Source organism: Perognathus longimembris, chromosome 15 (genome assembly GCF_023159225.1).
Source record: "Perognathus longimembris pacificus isolate PPM17 chromosome 15, ASM2315922v1, whole genome shotgun sequence".
Classification (NCBI taxonomy): domain Eukaryota; kingdom Metazoa; phylum Chordata; class Mammalia; order Rodentia; family Heteromyidae; genus Perognathus; species Perognathus longimembris.
The window spans coordinates 18,899,657-18,918,929 of record NC_063175.1 but is presented as its reverse complement, the minus strand read 5'-3'; the positions used below and the strand labels follow the sequence as shown (position 1 = coordinate 18,918,929).

Sequence of the window (19,273 nt, the reverse complement as noted above, 5' to 3'; positions counted from 1 at the left end):
TAGTTGTACAAAGGAGTGGCTATTCAACTAAGTAGTTGATGAATCCAGTACATCTTGATCAGTGTCACTCCTTTCATTGTTCTCCCTTATCCTTGCCTACATCACCCTTCCCTTTCCCTCAATTCTGAAGTTACCTCTTCATAGTTTTCCCTTTTTTTTCTTCTTTCTTTTCTTTTCATTGTTTTGCTGGTCCAGGAGCTTACACTCCAGGCCTGGGCACTGTCTCTGAGCTATATGTCCAAGGCATTCTACCACTTGAACCAGAGCTCTACTTCTAGCTTTTTTTTTTTTTTGAGTAATTTATTATACATAAGAATCTCACAGACTTTCCTGCCAGGGCTGGCTTTGAACTGAGATTCTCAGACCCTCAGCCTCCTGAGAAGCTAGAATTACAGGCATGAGTCATTGGCACTGGTTCAGAAGTTACCTCCTTTAGTGAGAATTTAACATCTTCACAATTTTTATTTTCCAAATACAGTGGGTAAGATCATAGGGAGCTGTTATTTTATTAATGTATCATTATATTCTGATCTGTTTGACATACTAGTTTTTATAACACAACAACAAAAATTATACATATAGTGGCAAATAAGCAATTGCAATAATTATTTTTAAGTTACAGTACCAATAATTCATTAAAATTTAATTTTCCTTACACTTTTTCCAGTTTATATAGGAGCAATATATTTTTTCAAAACACACAATAACATTATTTTATCCAAGGTTGCAGTCTTTCATTCATTCTTCTTCACACATCACTGAATCTAATCTCCAATCAACCAACTAAATGCCAGAAGTGGCGATGTGGCTCAAGTGACAGAACTCTATAGCCTTGTGCTTTTAAAAAAGCTCAGGAACAGCACTCAAGCCCTAGGACCAGCACAAAACCAAAATAACAGCAAAAAAGTCACATTCCATATTCTTAAGTATATTAAGTATATATATATTATTATATATTATATATTATATATATTATATATATTAAGTATATATATATACTTACGAGAGAGGGGGGAGAGGGAGAGGGAGAGGGAGTACAATTGCTATGAATAGCAAAATAAGGGAATTTAGGAACCTGAAAATTAACCAATTTTAAAATCTTAGGTGTGTTCTCTCACAATATATGTAAAATTATTTCTAGGAAAGCTGGTCCTTTAAAACTGTCATTCCTTATGTCAATATTAAAGCAGCCATCTAAAATTTAACTGCTAGGGTATACGCACTAAAGAGAAAAGGAATGTCAAGGACAACTTCCCTTGTAGGAAAATGAGCTTTGAAAACGAATGATGGATTTCTTGATTCTTAACATTCAAGAAGAACATATTTAAATCAAGAACAAACTATAGTTGGTTTCTTTTGGGCATTTTCAGGTTCATGATGATCTCCATTGGTTTGTTAGGACTTTCTTTGACTGTTGTTAAAAAAATAAATTTCTAAATAAAAATTTAACAGAATTATTAAATCTTAAAACAAGCTCTGGTGGCTCAATCCTGTAATCCTAGCTACTCGAGAGGCTATTTGAGGATCATGGTTCAGAGCCAGTCTAGGTAGAAAAGTCTGTGAAACTCTTTGTACATTAATTTTTTTTTTGTCAGTTGTGGGGCTTGAACTCAGGGCCTGTGTCTTTTACTCAAGGCTAGTGCTCTTCCACTTTGAGCCACAGCACCACTTCATCTATGAAACTCTTATCTCCAATTAGCTACCAAAAAAGCCAAAAGTGGAGCTGTGACTCAAGTGCTAGACTTGAGGCAGCACTGGGGTCTGAGTTAAATCCCCAGGAATGGCACACAAAAAAATTTTTTTAGAAGTCTTATTTTGTCTTTGAAACATATGCTATGTAGCCAAGTTATAAACAGGTTCGTGATTACTTTGTTGTTTTTTGTTTGTTTGTTTATGTGGTACCCAGGAACTGAACACAGGGCCTCATGCACGTCAGGCAAGCACTCTACCACTAAGCCATATTTCCTGTCCCTTATGACTGACTACTTTAATGTATGCAGTGATTGTACCTAAATATAATTTCAAAAAATTACAGAATCATTGTATTATAAGAAAAGGAGAAAAACACATTTGAGCATAAAACAGAATTCATAATAAAATGTGTTTGGCACTTTTACAAGTCTAGTTAAAAATCACCCACTTACTCAAAAGCATTCTGGACCCTGATTTTCATAAGTACTATAAAAAAAATTAAAGTTGACACTGAATTACTATTTTTAAGTAGCAGTTCCAAAATTTCATTTGTTCACCTCCTCTTTTTATTTAATGGTCTCCTTGTACCATCAATATACAGATTCTACTTAGCACTTCTACTTCCTATTCAAGTACTATGCAATAAATGTTAAAAGTACTCATAGCAATAACCAGTCCTAAACATAACCCTACAAAATCCCTCATGCCCTCAGCTGTGAAACATTACTATCCAAAACATTTTACCAACAAAAAATCCAGGTTGTAAAATCCACTTTGGCAGTGGAGGAATTCACTTGCTCCATATCTGTCTAAAGACTATTTTGCCACAAGCCAGGGTAACTTTTTTCTTTTTTCTTTTTCTCTCTGCAGTGCTTCTAAGTATAGTGACAGCCGCATGAGGCTTTCCTAGTCTCAGCACAAGCTCAGTGAAAATCTGGGAAATGTAAGTGGAAACATGAGAGACTGCTTTATTTGGCAGCACTTTAAAGGGGGTGGGGGGGAGGCAGGACAAATGGCAAAGCAGCGTTGGACTGCAGGATGAGCAATCAATAGGCAGAAAGCAAGATAGATGCTTCCACAGCTTCTGGATCGACAATCGACAGCTGAGAGACTATTTTTTGCTATGGTTGACTAAATATGGTCAGGGAAGAGAGAGGCACAAGAGAGCCTGTTTGCCTAGGAGTGCATGTTTCAAATGCTTAGCTGCCTATAAAGCTGTAACAGTTTAGCCTGTGGTCACTGAGAGAAGAATATAAGTTAGCCTCTGTAGTGAGCATGTCGAAGTCCCAACCTCGCTTGCAGACTTGACCTCTGGATATGACAAGGTAGCTACATGACAGATCTACCACTTAATCCTGGAAACTCAAAAAAAAAAAAAAAAAGTCATCTCAAAGCAAGAAATGATGCAGAATATTTCCTGAGGAGTCAGAAGAACCCAAAGTAATCTGGTGGGCAAAAGAAAACAGGGTGAATGTTTGCAGTTACTGGGGGAGGTGGGGGGAAGTAGAGTGTGTTTGGGTTTTGTTTTTTAACCTATTTTAGACTGTAAAATTAACTCCCTCTACAACTTTTCCCCCTCTTCTCTAGCATTTCATCTGACCCCCCCCCCAAAAAAGCGAAATACATTTCCTTGGCTGTTATAGCAACATTGCCTGGTTACTTAATTCTCTCTACATATCTGCAATACTTGGTATTTGACATTCCAAATCATCTGGCCAACAATGGTTGAATTTTATTATTTTAAGAGCAAAGGGAGAGGGGAGAAGAAAAGTAAGCTGGCTTTTTGTGTTATTGTTTCTTCATTTGTTTTCCAGTTTATTTCAAAAGGTGAGGTCTGTCTTTGCTGATACTCTACACCCAGTGCATAAAAAGAAGTGCTGAATCAGCCAATATAGTGAAGGAGCAATCAGGATGAGATGGCTGCTGCCCCTGTGACTCTCCAGGCCACTACCTCTCTTCCTGCAGCAAATACCGCATGGCACTAAGCTCACAGGTAACACAGCACAAGGCCTGTTCTTTTACAGATGCTTATGACCTTCTGCATGCTTTTCTATTATTGATTTGATAGATGTTCATATTGTTAAACTAAATTCTATCTGGGCATAGTCTAATTTCCCCCATCTAAAATGACTGATAGGATAAAGGAACATTGCTCAAACAGAGCATACAAGTCCATCTGAACAAGTGTAGAAATATACTACTAACATCAATATTATTAAGGAATTAGACTTTACTATTTCGGGATAAATGATGGTTTTGAGTCCTGGGAAAATCTGCATCCTTTCTTCCAAGTATGCTATCTTTTCAAAATCATTTCAAGACATGGTCAACCAAGAAACTTGACAGAACATAAAATATATTTAATGCTTAATATTAGCTACCTATAATGTGAAATCCAGATGAGCACAGTGTCATTCTACCACTGCACTGCTGACTGTAGCACGGCATGGGGCTGGTTCCTGCTACACTCTGATTTGCTTTCTATGTACTCGCTGCACTAGCAACTTATAACAGGCTGCAGAAATTCTACTACCTTTTCTTTCCCTTGCCAAATCTCAACCTTTCTAAAAGTTTTCTTTTAAATCAACTCCTTACTACCATAATAAGTAAAGGTTACTTGCTAATTATATTTTCTTCTCATGTTAAATACTCATGTCAGTTCTTTTAATGCAAGAATATCCAAAGAATTACTAAAATTAATTATCAATACTCCTATTTGGATTTATATTCAACCCAAAAAGAGGGAACTAATGCAGACAAACAAACAACAAAATTTTCAAGCAATCGTGAGTTCTTATCAGAAGCTACAGGGGGAAGAAAAATCCCTATTTTAAAAAATTTCATTCACAGACTTGGTTTTACTCCTCGTTTCAACCTTTAAAAGTCAGTTCTAGAAGTACTAATTAGCTAATTAAGATCTGAACAAAGTATCTGGCTTGTTAAGAAAAAAAATCTGAATCAAATTATTACCTCTTACAGGATTTAGAAAAAAAACTACGAAAGTATAAAAAGAAGAAAATCCCTGAAGACTATGAAGAAACACTAGGTTAATGTCAGCAATTTCTGAAATACAGCGTAAAACTCCACTGATTCTATGAATCTCTTGCAAAAGCAAACCAGGACAAAGTTCAGCAGATAACTGGTCAAATGTTTAGAAAAGTTTATTTCCATCAAGAACAAGAAACCGTAAGTGGCATTAAATGGCACGATCAGGTAAATTTGTTTTAAAGTTTAGTTTCTGATAAATTAATTTCTGCAAATGATCTATCACTGTTCTACTTCAGTAAGCTGAGTGTTTTATTAAGAACGTAAGATACTTCATGTTTTTTACAGCAAACAATTTAGTAATACCTACTCAGAAAACATACTTCTTTATGTACCCATATGAACATACAATGCTATGGAATGTAAAGAAGTATGTATTTTTGGTAGGTAATTAGCCACCAAGAGGGAACTAAACTGCAGCTAAAGGAAGCAACTAGCTTTCTACGTGGATGACCTTCAATTGGCAAATCAACTACTATCAAGCAGATGACCTCTGGCAATGATAACCCTCCTCCCCAAATGTACCCGCTACTTATAATTCGAAACTAAATATCCCTAAGACTTATGCTTTGTAAAGGAAAAAAAGAACTCTCATAAGTACTTGTCCAATTATCAGGAAAATATTTAAACACTTGTGTTTAAAACATTATTTTTGAGCACTCACGAGATTAAAACTAAACTTGGAAAAGTGTTAGCACAAAGAGTAAGGTAGTTTGATATTAATTTAAGTGTATCACATTAGTGGGGCAAACTGATTTGAAAACTAAAGTACAACAAAAGCTGATTTTCATTTATATTTTAACTATTATTCTTCACATTTCATAAATTTATACTCTCTATTAGTGGAATTTCCAAGGCAAAAGTTTCCTTGTTTTATGTTTTCTTTTTTGACCAATGTAATCATCTCAAATTTGTTAGGTCTCTATTGTAATTTCCACTTTAAATGCTATGTTAGTGCTTAAAATCAATTCAAACATAAAAATAAAGGGTGTAAAATGACAAAATGTTGAGCTACAGCTGTAACTCATTGGAGTATATTGATAATTTTAAAATATTGTATTCCCTTAGAATTTGCTTTCTCCAAAAAGGGCATATAAAATGAAAACTCTATAGTCAAAAACCAACTTATACAGACAAAATAACCATTTTTATTGGTGCTATCCAACTATAATTAATTTTATAGACAGGGCAGAGATAAAAATATTTTTATATTTCAGTCTTTTGTAAAAAGATTATAATAAAGTTTTTAGAAACTGATTAGTACCTATTTAAGCTATTCTATTACAAAATGTGAAAAGAACAAATACTAGTATTCAAATATTCTCATTTCTTATTTCATCTACAATATTTTTCATCTACAAAAAGTGCAACATTTTATTTGCATGTCAGAAATTGTATAGAAATGACTACAAGCTGACCTGTTGAGACAGAAAGGTGATTTTTTATTTTATCTAATTAATAATGAATTATTTTATTTTCTTATGCATTTATTGACACTATAAAGCATGATTTTAACACTCTACATTTTCAAAAAATTAGTTCAAATCTTTAAGCATAGGCTTTCTAATCTTTTACAAAACATGTTCCATTCATTAAGTTTACCTGTACATATCCTAAATACCAACAAACTGAAACAGCAATCCTCAAAAAAAACCCAAAACACTACTGATTTATTTTGTGATAATTGGTTGTTCTGAAGGTATACAAGGTTTTTTTTTAAGTTTTAATAATTAAATATTATTTCTTAACTATAATATTGAGTGCACAAGTCTTAAAAATTAAATAGGCTATCATATCCATTTAGAAAATAAAGTTATAAAATGATTCTGGTGCTTACAAGTTTACTTAACATATCTAAGACTATTTTCAATCACTATAAAATGTCACATCTATCACTTAGATCAGCTGTTCATTTTTAACTGAGGACATGTTAAACTCTGGGCATCTGCTGACACTGGTGTAACTCAAACATTTCAACTGTCTCCCTGACAAGGATAACAGATGCTGACATTATCAAATGCTGTACTATTTTTTTCCCATGGCCTCTCCTTGCCCCGATATGGCCAGTGTACTGCCATCCAAGAGCACACTTGAGCAACTGGATCTGCTAAACGGCTCCCATATAACTAGTAAAAATAGAAACAGTGGTATTGCTATCTTCAGCACTTAAGTGCAGGCAACTTAACACCTGTTTTACTTCTATTAGAATAAATGATGGAAGGAATTGTAGTTGCATTAATTTTAACAGTAGCATGACACTTAGCAACCAAGAGATACAATTCTTATGTACCTCATATAAGAACTATTCATATATTGCCCAAATTACTTTCTCCCAGTTCAGGTAAAAACAATAACTACAGAATAATTTAGTTTTTTAAAAAATATCACTGAGAGCTCTTGTGTTATAAACAAACTATTATTTATCACATTTGTATTTTATGCAAGTATTTTTTTCAGAAGATATCCATCCACCAAAATTGAAATCAACAATAAGACCACACTAGAACAAAAACTTAAAAGTACTGATTTTTATAGTATTATTTGCCACATTTTAATACTCAAAATTCATGGATGTAGCTAACCACTAAAAGTCAAAGAGTAAAGCTGACAGTGAGAACTAAGTAGGCACTCTATACCACAGTGAAAAGAAATTTAGTCAAAATAAATAAACCTTTAAAAGGGTGAAATTACTAGTCCATGATCAGTAAAACTATTTAGGCAAAACCAAAGAAAAATATGATAGTGACATTGGTAGTTTTTCTCAATATAAGTACATCACTGAATATACCTGCGATTTATTTACAAACTAAAGAGTAGAGGTATTTTTTAAGGTCACTCATATTCTTCCACCCCATCAGCAACTTGCTATTAATTCTCAATTTTAATACTAAAAAAAGCAGCAGCAGGAATATGATTAACATTGTTCTTCCCCACCTTTTACCTTAACTATTCAAGGAATCTGGCATATTGCTAAAGAAAAACAAAACATTTCTCTGAAATATATTAAGATCTATTTGTTCATTTAAAAATGCTTTGGGTTTTGAACATGTTATAATTTACATTTAAGACTTAAGCAAAGATGCATATTAATTCCTTAATGAACTAGCAATGTATTTCTTTAAAATACTTTTTTAAAGAATTTTAATTGCTATTATAAAGATGATGTACAGAGGGGTTACAGTTATGTAAGTAAGGTTATAAGTATATTTTCTTTTTGGACAATGTTACCCCTTCCCTTGCTCTCTCCTAATTAAAAAAAAAAAGACTTCTATACTCTAAGAGTAAAGTGCTTTCAAACTAGAAATTTTACGTTCACTGATAAGATAACTTCTAACAATTGTAGATGGTCTGTGTCATATTTTAACTGTTTTGGATCCCAAACTAGCAGCACTACAATGCTTTGCTAAAGCTGGTAAAATGGAACCAAATCACCTCTTCAATGGATTTGGTCCCCTTCAACCAGCTGTAGCTATGCATTGATTACTACAGGACAGCCAACATTGTCATTTATAAATATCAATTTTATGTCAACTAACTTAAATTTATGTAAATTATTCCAGTTGTGATTAAAACCAATGTGTCATTAATTGTATTTGGAAAAACCATAGTGGCTAAAGATGTTTATAAGAAGCTTTACAAAAAAAAAATGTAATGATTTAAGGACTTCAAATAAAATGATTTATAATACCTTGGCATTAAATTTCTTATTCTTCAGAAAACATTACAATATAGCCTGTATTTTATAATAAAAATAAATTTTTAAAAGAAAAAAGAAATCAGCCTGCAATTATAATATTTATGTCATCTTCTGATACTCTTCAGTGCTCAATTAAAATCACATCTTACTGGTTCACCTACAGTCACAACTACCTAAAATGTGGCATGAAAGAAGAAATAAAGAAGAGAAGTATCTTTATTTGATACACAACTTTCTTGCAGAAGCTAATTATTTTTTCCTTTTTTCATTATCTCATGACACATTATACAACTGAAAGCATTACCATTACATATTTTCTGACGAATCCTCAGGAATTATGTAAGAATTAAAACAGAAAAGTTTCTGCTGCATAGGCTTATTAGCATTATTGAGTATACTATGCCTATTCTTTTACATTTCAAAAAATTTTAAAAGATAAACTTCTTTCCAAAACCCTTCAGTTTCCAATGTATCTTAAATAATATAATATAAATATTGTAATCTAAGTACCCTCAATCAGAGACTGAGGTGTGGCTCAAGTGGTAAAGTGCCTGCCTAGCAAATGCAAGGTCCTGAATTCAAACACCTGCATCACAAAATAAATTAATTACTGGTCTTTTTGACCATTCTAATCTGAAATAATTACTCTATATAAGCTCCTAACACAGTTTCCCACTGAATTCATCTGTAATTAGTCATATAAACATCTTGTGAAATCTTCCCTTCATTGTCAAATTACAACTGAGTACTTATAGTGTTCAGTGTACTGTGGAGAATATACAATTCAATTTGAATGCCCATCGTTTTAACAAAAAGAAGACATGGAAGCTGGAGCCATGGCTCAAGTGAAAGAGCACCAGCCTAGTAAACAAAGCCAAGCAAGCTCAAACCACTGAGTTCAAACCTTGCTACTGGCAAAAACAGAAGCATAAAAATGTTTATGCTAACAAGACAACATTGAGTACACTAGAGTACATGTAATAAAATAAGAACACAGAATAAGAAACTATCCAAAGAACAGAAAATAACTACAACGAACAGGCAGAGGAAGCCCAGACAGATGTCAGAGTAACATCTGTAATCCTAGCTACTCAAGAGCCTGAGTCCTAGAGGAGGCAGTTCAAAGCCAGCCTGGACAGCAAAGTCCATAAGACTCTATCTCCAATTAACCAGTAAAATGCTGGACTGCAGCTGTGGCTCAAAAAGCAGAGTACAAACCTTTTAAGTGAGCAAGCTCAAGACCCAAATTCAAGCCCCAGTACCTCCATAATTAAAAAAGAAAAAAGAAAAGACAGAAGGAACTCTGGAGGAAAGCTGGATAAGAAGGTATTCTTTGTAAAAGAGATGTTCAGAACACTGGAAGAAATACGAGTAGCTTATTTTTTTTTAAGGAGAGAAACATAATACTGTAGCTGAAGGGCAAAGAAGTTAGAAGACCAGTGGGAGATAAAATGAGGAAGGGAGAATTCAAGACACATTAGAAATAGGCTCTAACTGGGCACAGTGGTGCATACCTGTAATCCTAGCACTTAGAAGACTGAGGCCAAGGGGTCCTGAATTTAAGGAAAGCTTGGTCTCAAAGAAACAAGCTTAAATGCCAAGCCAAGAAATATACATTTTACAAGGCACAAGAGGAAACAACTGGAGGTTCAAGAAAAGGATAGGAGAGCCATTAGGTCTATGAATTTAGAACAATTCTATGAAAGTTAATCAAGGAGACTAAGGAGAGAAAAACTGTAACAGTATACCTGAAAAATGGCCTAGCTAAATTAATTAGGTCAGTAGCAATGGGAATAAAAAGAATGGAATGGATTGGAAATAACAGTAAAATCAAAAGAATTATATAACTAGTTAATGTTGAAATCAGTATGAAAAAGCAAAAACAACTCTAAACAACGGGCAAGGGAGAAACAATGCATTGAGGCATGATTCTCAGCTAAATCATTCACTGCTCATGTGCCTTACCTCATATATGACTATACTACATGAATAGCTTATAAAGTGGTTAAGAGCTATGGTTCTGAAGTCACACTGACCTTTCTCAAATCCCAGTTTACTCTTCTAATCAGCTACATTAAGTAAGTTCATGTCTTAAAAGCCTCAAATCCTTCATATATTAAATGAGAGTATGGACACCCACCTCAAAAGCTGTTGAGGGGTTGGGATATGAATAGTTCAGTGGCTGAGTGCTTACCTAACAAACATATGACCCAGGTTTGATTCCCAGCACAGAAAGCAAACAAGCAAAAAGTTGTTGAAAAGATTTAGACAATATACTTATAAAAGCTTCATATGTGGCAAAGTGCTATTATTACACACACACATAGATATATACATATATCTATACACACATAGATATATACATATATCTATGTGTATACCAATATGTGTATGTGAATGTAAAGTGGGGCACTAGAATTTATACCAATCACTACTATCTTCTATTTGAAGGGCACAAATATATACTAACTGCCTCCCTCTCAGTGAAAAATGATATATTCATATATTGATAATTTGAAATTTCTTAAGATATAACATGATATGGTTTTTCATTTCATCCTACTACTAAGTAGTAGCAATAAAATTCTTTTGTTTTCTGTGATCTCCCTCTAGTGGTGATCCTAAGAAGTTTTTTTACAATTGTCACACAAAAATAGAAGGGAAACATGATAGAAATACACAGTAAGGAAGGAACAGTAACAAATCCGGATAAGTAAAAATCATCAAAATAAATAAAGTGAACATTTCTTCAGTGAAGATATATAGGCTCATTTTAATTATAAAGAAAAGACACATGGTGTCTTCAGCTTTAGGGAAGAATTGCCTAAAACTTACTGAGTTTTATGAGTTCAAGGGAATCTCAACATTAAATAAAAGGCAAACATTTTTCTTTTCTGGGGAACTTTGCAAATCTTTTATGAGTAATCTGACTTTCTCAAAGCAGTCTTCCTCAAATTTTAACTAGTAAGCCATTTTTTTCAGTACAGTACCTATTATTATAATAGTAATTAGGATTGATCTGTACTTTCTAGTTGCTAGTGCTAGTTAATTATTGATAAGGAACTAGGTAACTTTTAACCACAAATTTAAAAACAAATTACCAAGAAAACATGGTATTAGACATTGGATTTGACAACACTCTGAGAATGATCTTGAAGAAATACTCAAAATGGGATGCTTTAAAATTAAATATTTAGGGTCTGGGAATATGGCCTAGCAGTAAGAGTGCTTGCCTCGTATACGTGAAGCCCTGGGTTCGATTCCTCAGCACCACATATATAGAAAACGGCCAGAAGTGGCCACTTGTGGCTCAAGTGGGAGAGTGCTAGCCTTGAGCAAAAAGAAGCCAGGGACAGTGCACAGGCCCTAAGTCTAAGCCCCAGGACTGGCAAAAAATAAATTAACAAATAAATAAATATAAATTAAATCTATAGATATAAGCCAATATTCCCAGTACTTATATCTACATTTAGTGTATATTTAAATAATTTCATATTACTTGTATTTTTTAGCAAATACAATCATACTTAAATGAATCTATTGAATGAATCTTAAATGAATCTATTTAATTTCCCCAACTTTTAAGATGATTTAAGATACTAAAATTAGTTGAAATTATTTCCTCATCAATATCAGAAAAGAACTAGAAACAGGGAAATATTTTAAGTGGTACCTAAATATAATAAAAGATGTTTTTACCTGGGATTTCCTCTTAGTGCAGCATGATGTAGAGCATTAAATCCATTATTGTTTGTAATGGTAACATCTGCTCCGGCTTCCAAAAGAACTGCCAGAATATCATCACGTTTTTTACTTATGGCATCATGAAGAGGTGTATCACCTTCAGAATCCTTTGTTTTTGAAGTTTAAAGAGACCATTATTATTTTTCCTTCAACTCATCATCACATCTGATAATAATACTTACACAGAACTAAACAACGAAACAGAGGCCTGGCCATATCCACCAATTATCAGTAAATGATCATGCTCAGTGTTAAATATAATAATGGAAGCAACAGAGTGGTACAGTGATTGCCTACCATGCATGAGGCCCTGAGTTCAATCCCTAGGACCAGGGGAGAAAAATACAGGCAAGAAACATAATAGACATATTGAAGTAAATAAAATGATACCACTAACTATTGTACCACCAAATGCTGAACCAAAATCTCCATCAGTTTTCAGGCCTATGATAATGTATTCAAATTCATTGGTTTTTCAACCTTGGCTACACATTAGAATATGCTGGGAAGCTCTTAAAAATTCTGATGAGGGCTGGGGATATAGCCTAGTGGCAAGAGTGCCTGCCTCGGATACACGAGGCCCTAGGTTCGATTCCCCAGCACCACATATACAGAAAACGGCCAGAAGCGGCGCTGTGACTCAAGTGGCAGAGTGCTAGCCTTGAGCGGGAAGAAGCCAGGGACAGTGCTCAGGCACTGAGTCCAAGGCCCAGGACTGGCCAAAAAAAAAAAAAAAAAAAAAAAAAAAAATTCTGATGACTAGCCTATTCTCTATACCAAATAAATCTCTAGGGATGAGAAACCAGCTTCTGGGGTTGGAGGTGTAGCTCATTTGGTAGAGCACTAGCCAATGAGTCAAAATATCAGGTACAGAATTCAAGTCTCTGTCTTCAACCAAAAGCAATAAAAAAGATCTTCAGAGTTCCCCAAATGCATATATTACACACTCACAGGTGATAATCGATAGTCTAAATATTTTCAAAGGTCAAGCAAGTGGCTAGTAAGCTCAAAGTAGAAACAAAAGTAAATGAAAATGTAAGGATCTCTTTTTACCTCTTTTTTCAAGCTATTTTTTACACTAATCATTTGGCAATGAGTAAATTATTAGTCATTCATCACCAATCATCTGCATAGGTTCAAATCCTCAGAAAAGTCATATATATCCTGTCCTATGCCAGGTCCAGCTTGCCACCGGTTTTTGTAAATTTTACTAGAACACAGACTCTTTATGACTGTTTCCCTATGAAACAACAGTGTCGTATACTTGTTACACAAAATACAATATACCATCTAGTCATTTATACAAAGTTTGAAAATCACAGTTATATGTTTATTCTTTTTTTTTTTTTTTTTTTTTTTTGGCCAGTCCTGGGCCTTGAACTCAGGGCCTGAGCACTGTCCCTGGCTTCTTCCCGCTCAAGGCTAGCACTCTGCCACTTGAGCCACAGCGCCGCTTCTGGCCGTTTTTCTGTATATGTGGTGCTGGGGAATCGAACCTAGGGCCTCGTGTATCCGAGGCAGGCACTCTTGCCACTAGGCTATATCCCCAGCCCACATATATGTTTATTCTTCCACATAACAATTACTAACCCAACTTCAAACCAGACATTTACCTTCAATCCTATTGTACTAATAGCACAAATATTTGACGTCTTTAACTTGCTATGAGCTCTAAACATGATTTGAATACACTTCCATAGGCTCCTGGTGTGTTCTGCCTGCTGGTCCCCATTGTAACTACTGCAAACCATTAATACTGTGGCTCAATTACCCTCTGGTCTACCTCAACTCTTAAAACAGAACCTTGAGCCCCAATTCAGACAAAAAGGTCCATAAATTCCCCCACCTTCAACACATAACAGCCTCAATTCCTCTTCCTTCCTCCAATCCTGATACCTACTTATAAGGTCCTATCTTCTCAGTTCCAAAATGTCTACACTTCAGAAACATTGCTGTCTATAACCACCTAGCTGAAAACTTTCATAGTGATTCTGAATTCTGTACTCACAGTATTCCTGATCTTCTCCATTACATTCTAAGACCTCTGGCTGTTGTGAATTATCTAAACTATAAGCAGAGTCTAAAGTTCTAAACTATAAGACCCTAATGATTCTCCCTTTTATATTATTATTATTATTATTATTAATGCCAGTCCTGGGGCTTGGACTCAGGGCCTGAGCACTGTCCCTGGTTTCTTTTTTGCTCAAGTCTAGCACGCTACCACTTGAATCACAGCACCACTGAGGAATCAAACCCAGGGCTTCATGCATGCTAGGCAAGCACTCTACGACTAAGCCACATTCCCAGCTCCCCTCCCCCCTTTCTATTTTAATCATAGTTTCCAGTTTAAATTGGTATTTTACATATTTGAATATTCAAAAATTACATTTCCTTACATATGTATTTTAATTCATCTAGTTGCTAAATGGTGAGGGAATCATTTATTAGGTGAACTTTTCTTCAAAAATTAGATGTCGACCCCTTTAAATTAGATCAGACTGTAATCAACCTTAAAAACCAGTATTTTCTGAAACAGAAAATCAGTGTAGACTGAGTTAGACAAAGCCCCTGAAATAAATTAAACTACAATGACAATATTTAGATAATTTGGGGGTAATTATTATATAGCCTGTAGGGAATTTGGGGGTTTCAGATATTTTTAGTTTTGGGTTTTTTTTTTAAATAAGAGTCTGATAGCCCAGGATAGCCTAGAATATGTTTGGTTTTGAATGTTTGTTTTGTGTTGGTACTGGGACTTGAACTCAAGGCAGGAATTCTGTCCCTTAGCTTTCTAGCTCAAGGTTGATACTTGTGCCACAGCTCTACTTCCAGCTTTTCAGTGGTTAAGTGGAGATAGAGTCTCATGAACTTTAATTGCCTGGGCTGGCTTTGAACTTCAATTCTCAGATCTCAGCCTCCCAAGTAGCTAAAATTATAGATATAAGGCCGCCAGCACCCAGGAAGAACATGCTTTAATATAACCTAGTTACCACTTATTCTTTAATATGTAAAAATTGTCATGATCAATTTTTAAGATGGTATTTTTGTAAGAAGTTCTTGCTTCTACCCTTAAATCTGAACTTAATCAATGTACATTTTCTTTAAAAGGGCTTTTTAGGAAGGAACAATTTACCAATTCTTTTATAACATCCTTTACTATGATCTAGCACTTCTCTTTCATAGCTTCCTAGGATACCTGTTCAGTATATCCCTTTAGAAGTCTTACCTGGAGACTCGGATGGCAACCAAAGTCCAATAAAGTCTTCACAACCTGAAGATGGCCTTTATTGACAGCAATGTGGAGTGGTGTCTGTCGGCGCTTATTTCGAGCATTCAGATCGGCACTGCCTCGGTGTAGTACTTCTATAACAGCACCTTCATCTCCAAAAGCAGCATGATGAACTGCTCTATCTCCATCTTTATCCTAAACATTTGCATTTAAATCTCAATTAGTGAATAGTTAAGAAAGAGAAATAGAGGGGGGTATGGTGGGCCAGGACTGTCCGGGTACTCAGTAAACTAAGGATCATCCTGGAGGCCAGCCAGGGGCTACACGGTCCAATCCCAAAAGCTCTAAAAGGGTAACAGTACACCAAGAACCAGATGATTTTCAGAAAGGCAAACAGACAACTTGTGGGTAGGGATGGAGGAAAAAACTTGGGAAAGACGGGAGAAAGGATGACACCGTCCAAATGGAAATGTACTCTTTATCTGACTTAACTGTAACTCCTCTGAACATCACCTTGATAAGCAAAGTAGATAGAGCAGAGCCACCAAAATAACTAGGACCTAACTTAAATAGTGATTACCTCCAAAAATAAATGATAAACCAAGATTAGTGTACCAACTAAATTAGTGTACTTAAAAAAGTTATCCAGGCACCAATAGCTAAAAACTGTAATCCTAGCTTCTTAGGATGCTAACATTGATCTGAAGATCTCAGTTCAAAGCCAGCCTCGGCAGGAAAGTCTATAGACTTGTTTCTCCAATTAACCACCAAAGAGCTGAAAGTGGAGCTGTGGCACAAATGATATAGTGCTATCTTGAGGGGGGAAAAGTTCAAGCCCCAGGACCAGCGCGCACACACGCGCGCACACACACTTGTAACTAAGGGCAATGGCTCAATTCTATATCCTTAAAAGCAGAGATCAGGTGATCATGGCCCAACACTAGCCCAGGCAAAATGATTTCTAGACTCCATCTCAACCAATGGCTGTGGGATGGTATGTGCCTGTTATTCCCATTATGGGAGAAGGTACAAAGCTGGATACAATGGCTATAGCCGATCATCCCCAACAAGGGAAAAAACAAGAAGTAAGACTGTAACTCAGGCCAGCTCAGGCATAAAGGTAGACCCTACCTCAAAAAAAAAAAAAAATGGTTAAAGGGACTAGAGGCATAGCTCAAATGGTAGAATAGAATACCTGCCTATCAAACTTAAGGCCATAAATTCAACTTTAGTACTGAAAAAGGAAAAAAAAATCAAGCACAATGCCCTGACTTTTAATTCCAGTACTATTTTACAAAATTACAATAACAAAAGTGCCATGTTTATCTGCCTCTGATCATATAAAATAATATGTATGAAAATGAACTCTGGAAAATGGAAACAAAAAAAATTACAGTAAGAGGGCTCCAGAGGCTCACAACTGTAATCCTAGTTACTTGGGAGGCTGATATCTGAAAATCATGGTTCAAAGCCAGTCTAAGAAGGAAAGTCTATGAGACTCTTATCTTCAGTAAACCACCAAAAAGCTGGGTGTTAATAAGCTATGGCTCAAATGGTAGAGCACTAGCTCTGAACATAAAAACTCAGGAATAGTGCCCAGGCCCTGAGTTCAAGCTCTAGGATCAGCACACAAAAAAAAGAAAAAGGAAAAAAAAGAAAAAAAATTGCAATAGCTAAACTATAACATAGTTATGTCTAAGATGCTAATTTAAAATTCAAACTCTTTCTAAGCAACAGAAAACTCCAATATCTAAGATGAGTGGCTTACTCCTAAAGCCACTCCTTCAGAAGCTGTTTGATAACTCAAACTACAAACAATTAAAGGGAAAAAAAAGTAATATGACTAGAAAAAGACTTCCTTTTTTAAAATGTGTCCTAAGCTTTTTAATTAGTGAAGCTGTGGCCCATGTCTGTAATACTAGCTAATTAAAAGGCTTAGATTTGAGGATCAAGGTTCAAAGCCAGCCTGAAAGTCCAATAGATTCTTATCTCCAGTTAACCAGCAAAAAGCAGAAGTGGAGCTATGGCTCAAGAGATAAAATGTCAGCCTCAGGGATAGTGCCTAGGTCCTGAGTTCAAGCCCTAGACACACACACACACACACACACACACACACACACACACACACACACAGAGTAATTACTGAAAAAATAGTTTCTCAAACTAGCCCTCAACAGCTCAAGTTTTACCTCTAAATCAGAGAGTTTTTCAGACAAAACTGCTTACATTTTCTAGATTCTGACTTATTCAAAATAACCTTACACTGACTAAAATTAATGCAATCTTAATATATTTTTAGTCATGAGGCTAGTCATAACAAAGCAAACGACTCTTCATACCACACATAGATTCCCAGGTGAAACTCCAAGGGCAGTAAGAGATATTATTTCACTTTTATAAGAATACACTCAAAGATAAATTAGGCATATGTAAGTATAAAGACTCAAATTAAGATCAAAAAACAAAAGGACTTCAAGAATGTCATTTCAGTTATGGCAAAAGCAACACCAAAATAAAACAAAAATAAAGAAAGGCTTGAGTGTCACAGAGATCAAAAAAGACCATGATGAAAAGTGTGTATATTATTCCTGGGTAAACCCGGGTGAATTCCCAGGAACAGCTGGATTCCATCACAGTGATGGCAAACTCAAAACCCATCATGACCTAGGACTATGCCTAAAACACTGGTGAATATAACAAGAAATGCTTTAAGCTGTCTTTGGTCAAATTTTCCTTTGCTATTAGATAAATACAAAATACTAAATTTCAAGAATAAAAAACTACATCCCATATGAGTAATTTCTAAAGAGCTAAGGATAGTTCAGTGGCAGAGTACTTGCTTAGCATGTGTAAAGCTCAAGTTTGATCACCAGCACTGCAAAACAATAGTAACAACAATATTAATTTTTCAAGCTTAGTTTAGTTACCTCTGCTTCTACATCCACATTTTGCTTCAAAAGTAACTTCAAAATATCAACATGTCCATTTTGACTAGCAGCTTGCATAGCTGTATGGCCAGCACACTGTCCATTTACCTAAATTTAAATAATAAAAGGATGAACAAATGTCATAAGTGAGAATAAATATATACATATAATGCAGGTTTAAATCCAGTACACTACAGAATTCCATAAAAATTATTTAACCGGATGCTCCATTTGTCACAAAAATTATTTGATTTAAAGATAACAACCATTTTTAATCAGTATCATTATTTAAAGATCTATGAAAGAATTTTAGCCAATATGTAGAGCTGAAAGAACAGATGGGGAAAAGGAAAGAAGGAAGTTAATTTTATATTTAAAAAAAATACTTCTTTTTCACATTATTAGATTAGACCACAGTTAGGTAAAAAAGAAAGCAATGAAGTCCTTTTAGAAAATTTATTAGCAGCATTCTAATATAAACTCAATTCAATGAATATATTAAATACTAAGTATAGGATACATAAGTAAGCTAGCTATATGTAATTATTAAATTATAAAAGCACCTATTTCCAACCCATAACATATACTCAGAACCAAGTACAATTTCTTAATCCTACCTCTTTTACTCCCATCTACACAAACCTGAGACCATAGTAAAATGACCTTAAAATATAAGTACAAAGGGAAAGGGAGGACTAATACCAAAAAGAAAGAGAGGAAGGAAGCCAACACGTTGGTGAAAAAAAGAAAACAATGGAGGAGCTAAGTGACTTATAGGGAAGAAGCCAAAGCCTAAAGAGCAGTGGAAACTCAACCTAAAACCTTTAGAATAAAACATTAGCAGGCACAAATGGACTCAGATTTAAATCTGATGTGCAACAGCCATAACCAAGATTTGAACTCAAAGAGTTCACTTACATTAACTGCCTAGCAGCCTCT

The 19,273-nt window shown here is 34.9% G+C and overlaps 1 protein-coding gene and 1 long non-coding RNA gene across 2 annotated transcripts in view; one reads left to right on the top strand and one right to left on the bottom strand.

Moving 5' to 3' along the window:
• Mib1 (MIB E3 ubiquitin protein ligase 1) overlaps positions 1-19,273 on the bottom strand; it is a 161,421-nt gene that overhangs the window by 48,008 nt on the left and 94,140 nt on the right. Inside the window, exons 10-12 of the mRNA XM_048363653.1 lie at positions 18,335-18,442; positions 15,405-15,602; positions 12,134-12,285 (exon numbers count right to left, since the gene is read on the bottom strand). Coding sequence (XP_048219610.1) covers positions 12,134-12,285; positions 15,405-15,602; positions 18,335-18,442 — 458 coding nt within the window. The remainder of the gene's footprint in view (positions 1-12,133; positions 12,286-15,404; positions 15,603-18,334; positions 18,443-19,273) is intronic.
• LOC125364198 lies at positions 1,752-6,937 on the top strand. Its single transcript, XR_007213439.1, has 3 exons — positions 1,752-3,140; positions 3,507-3,685; positions 4,672-6,937. It is a non-coding gene; the product is annotated as an uncharacterized LOC125364198 (long non-coding RNA).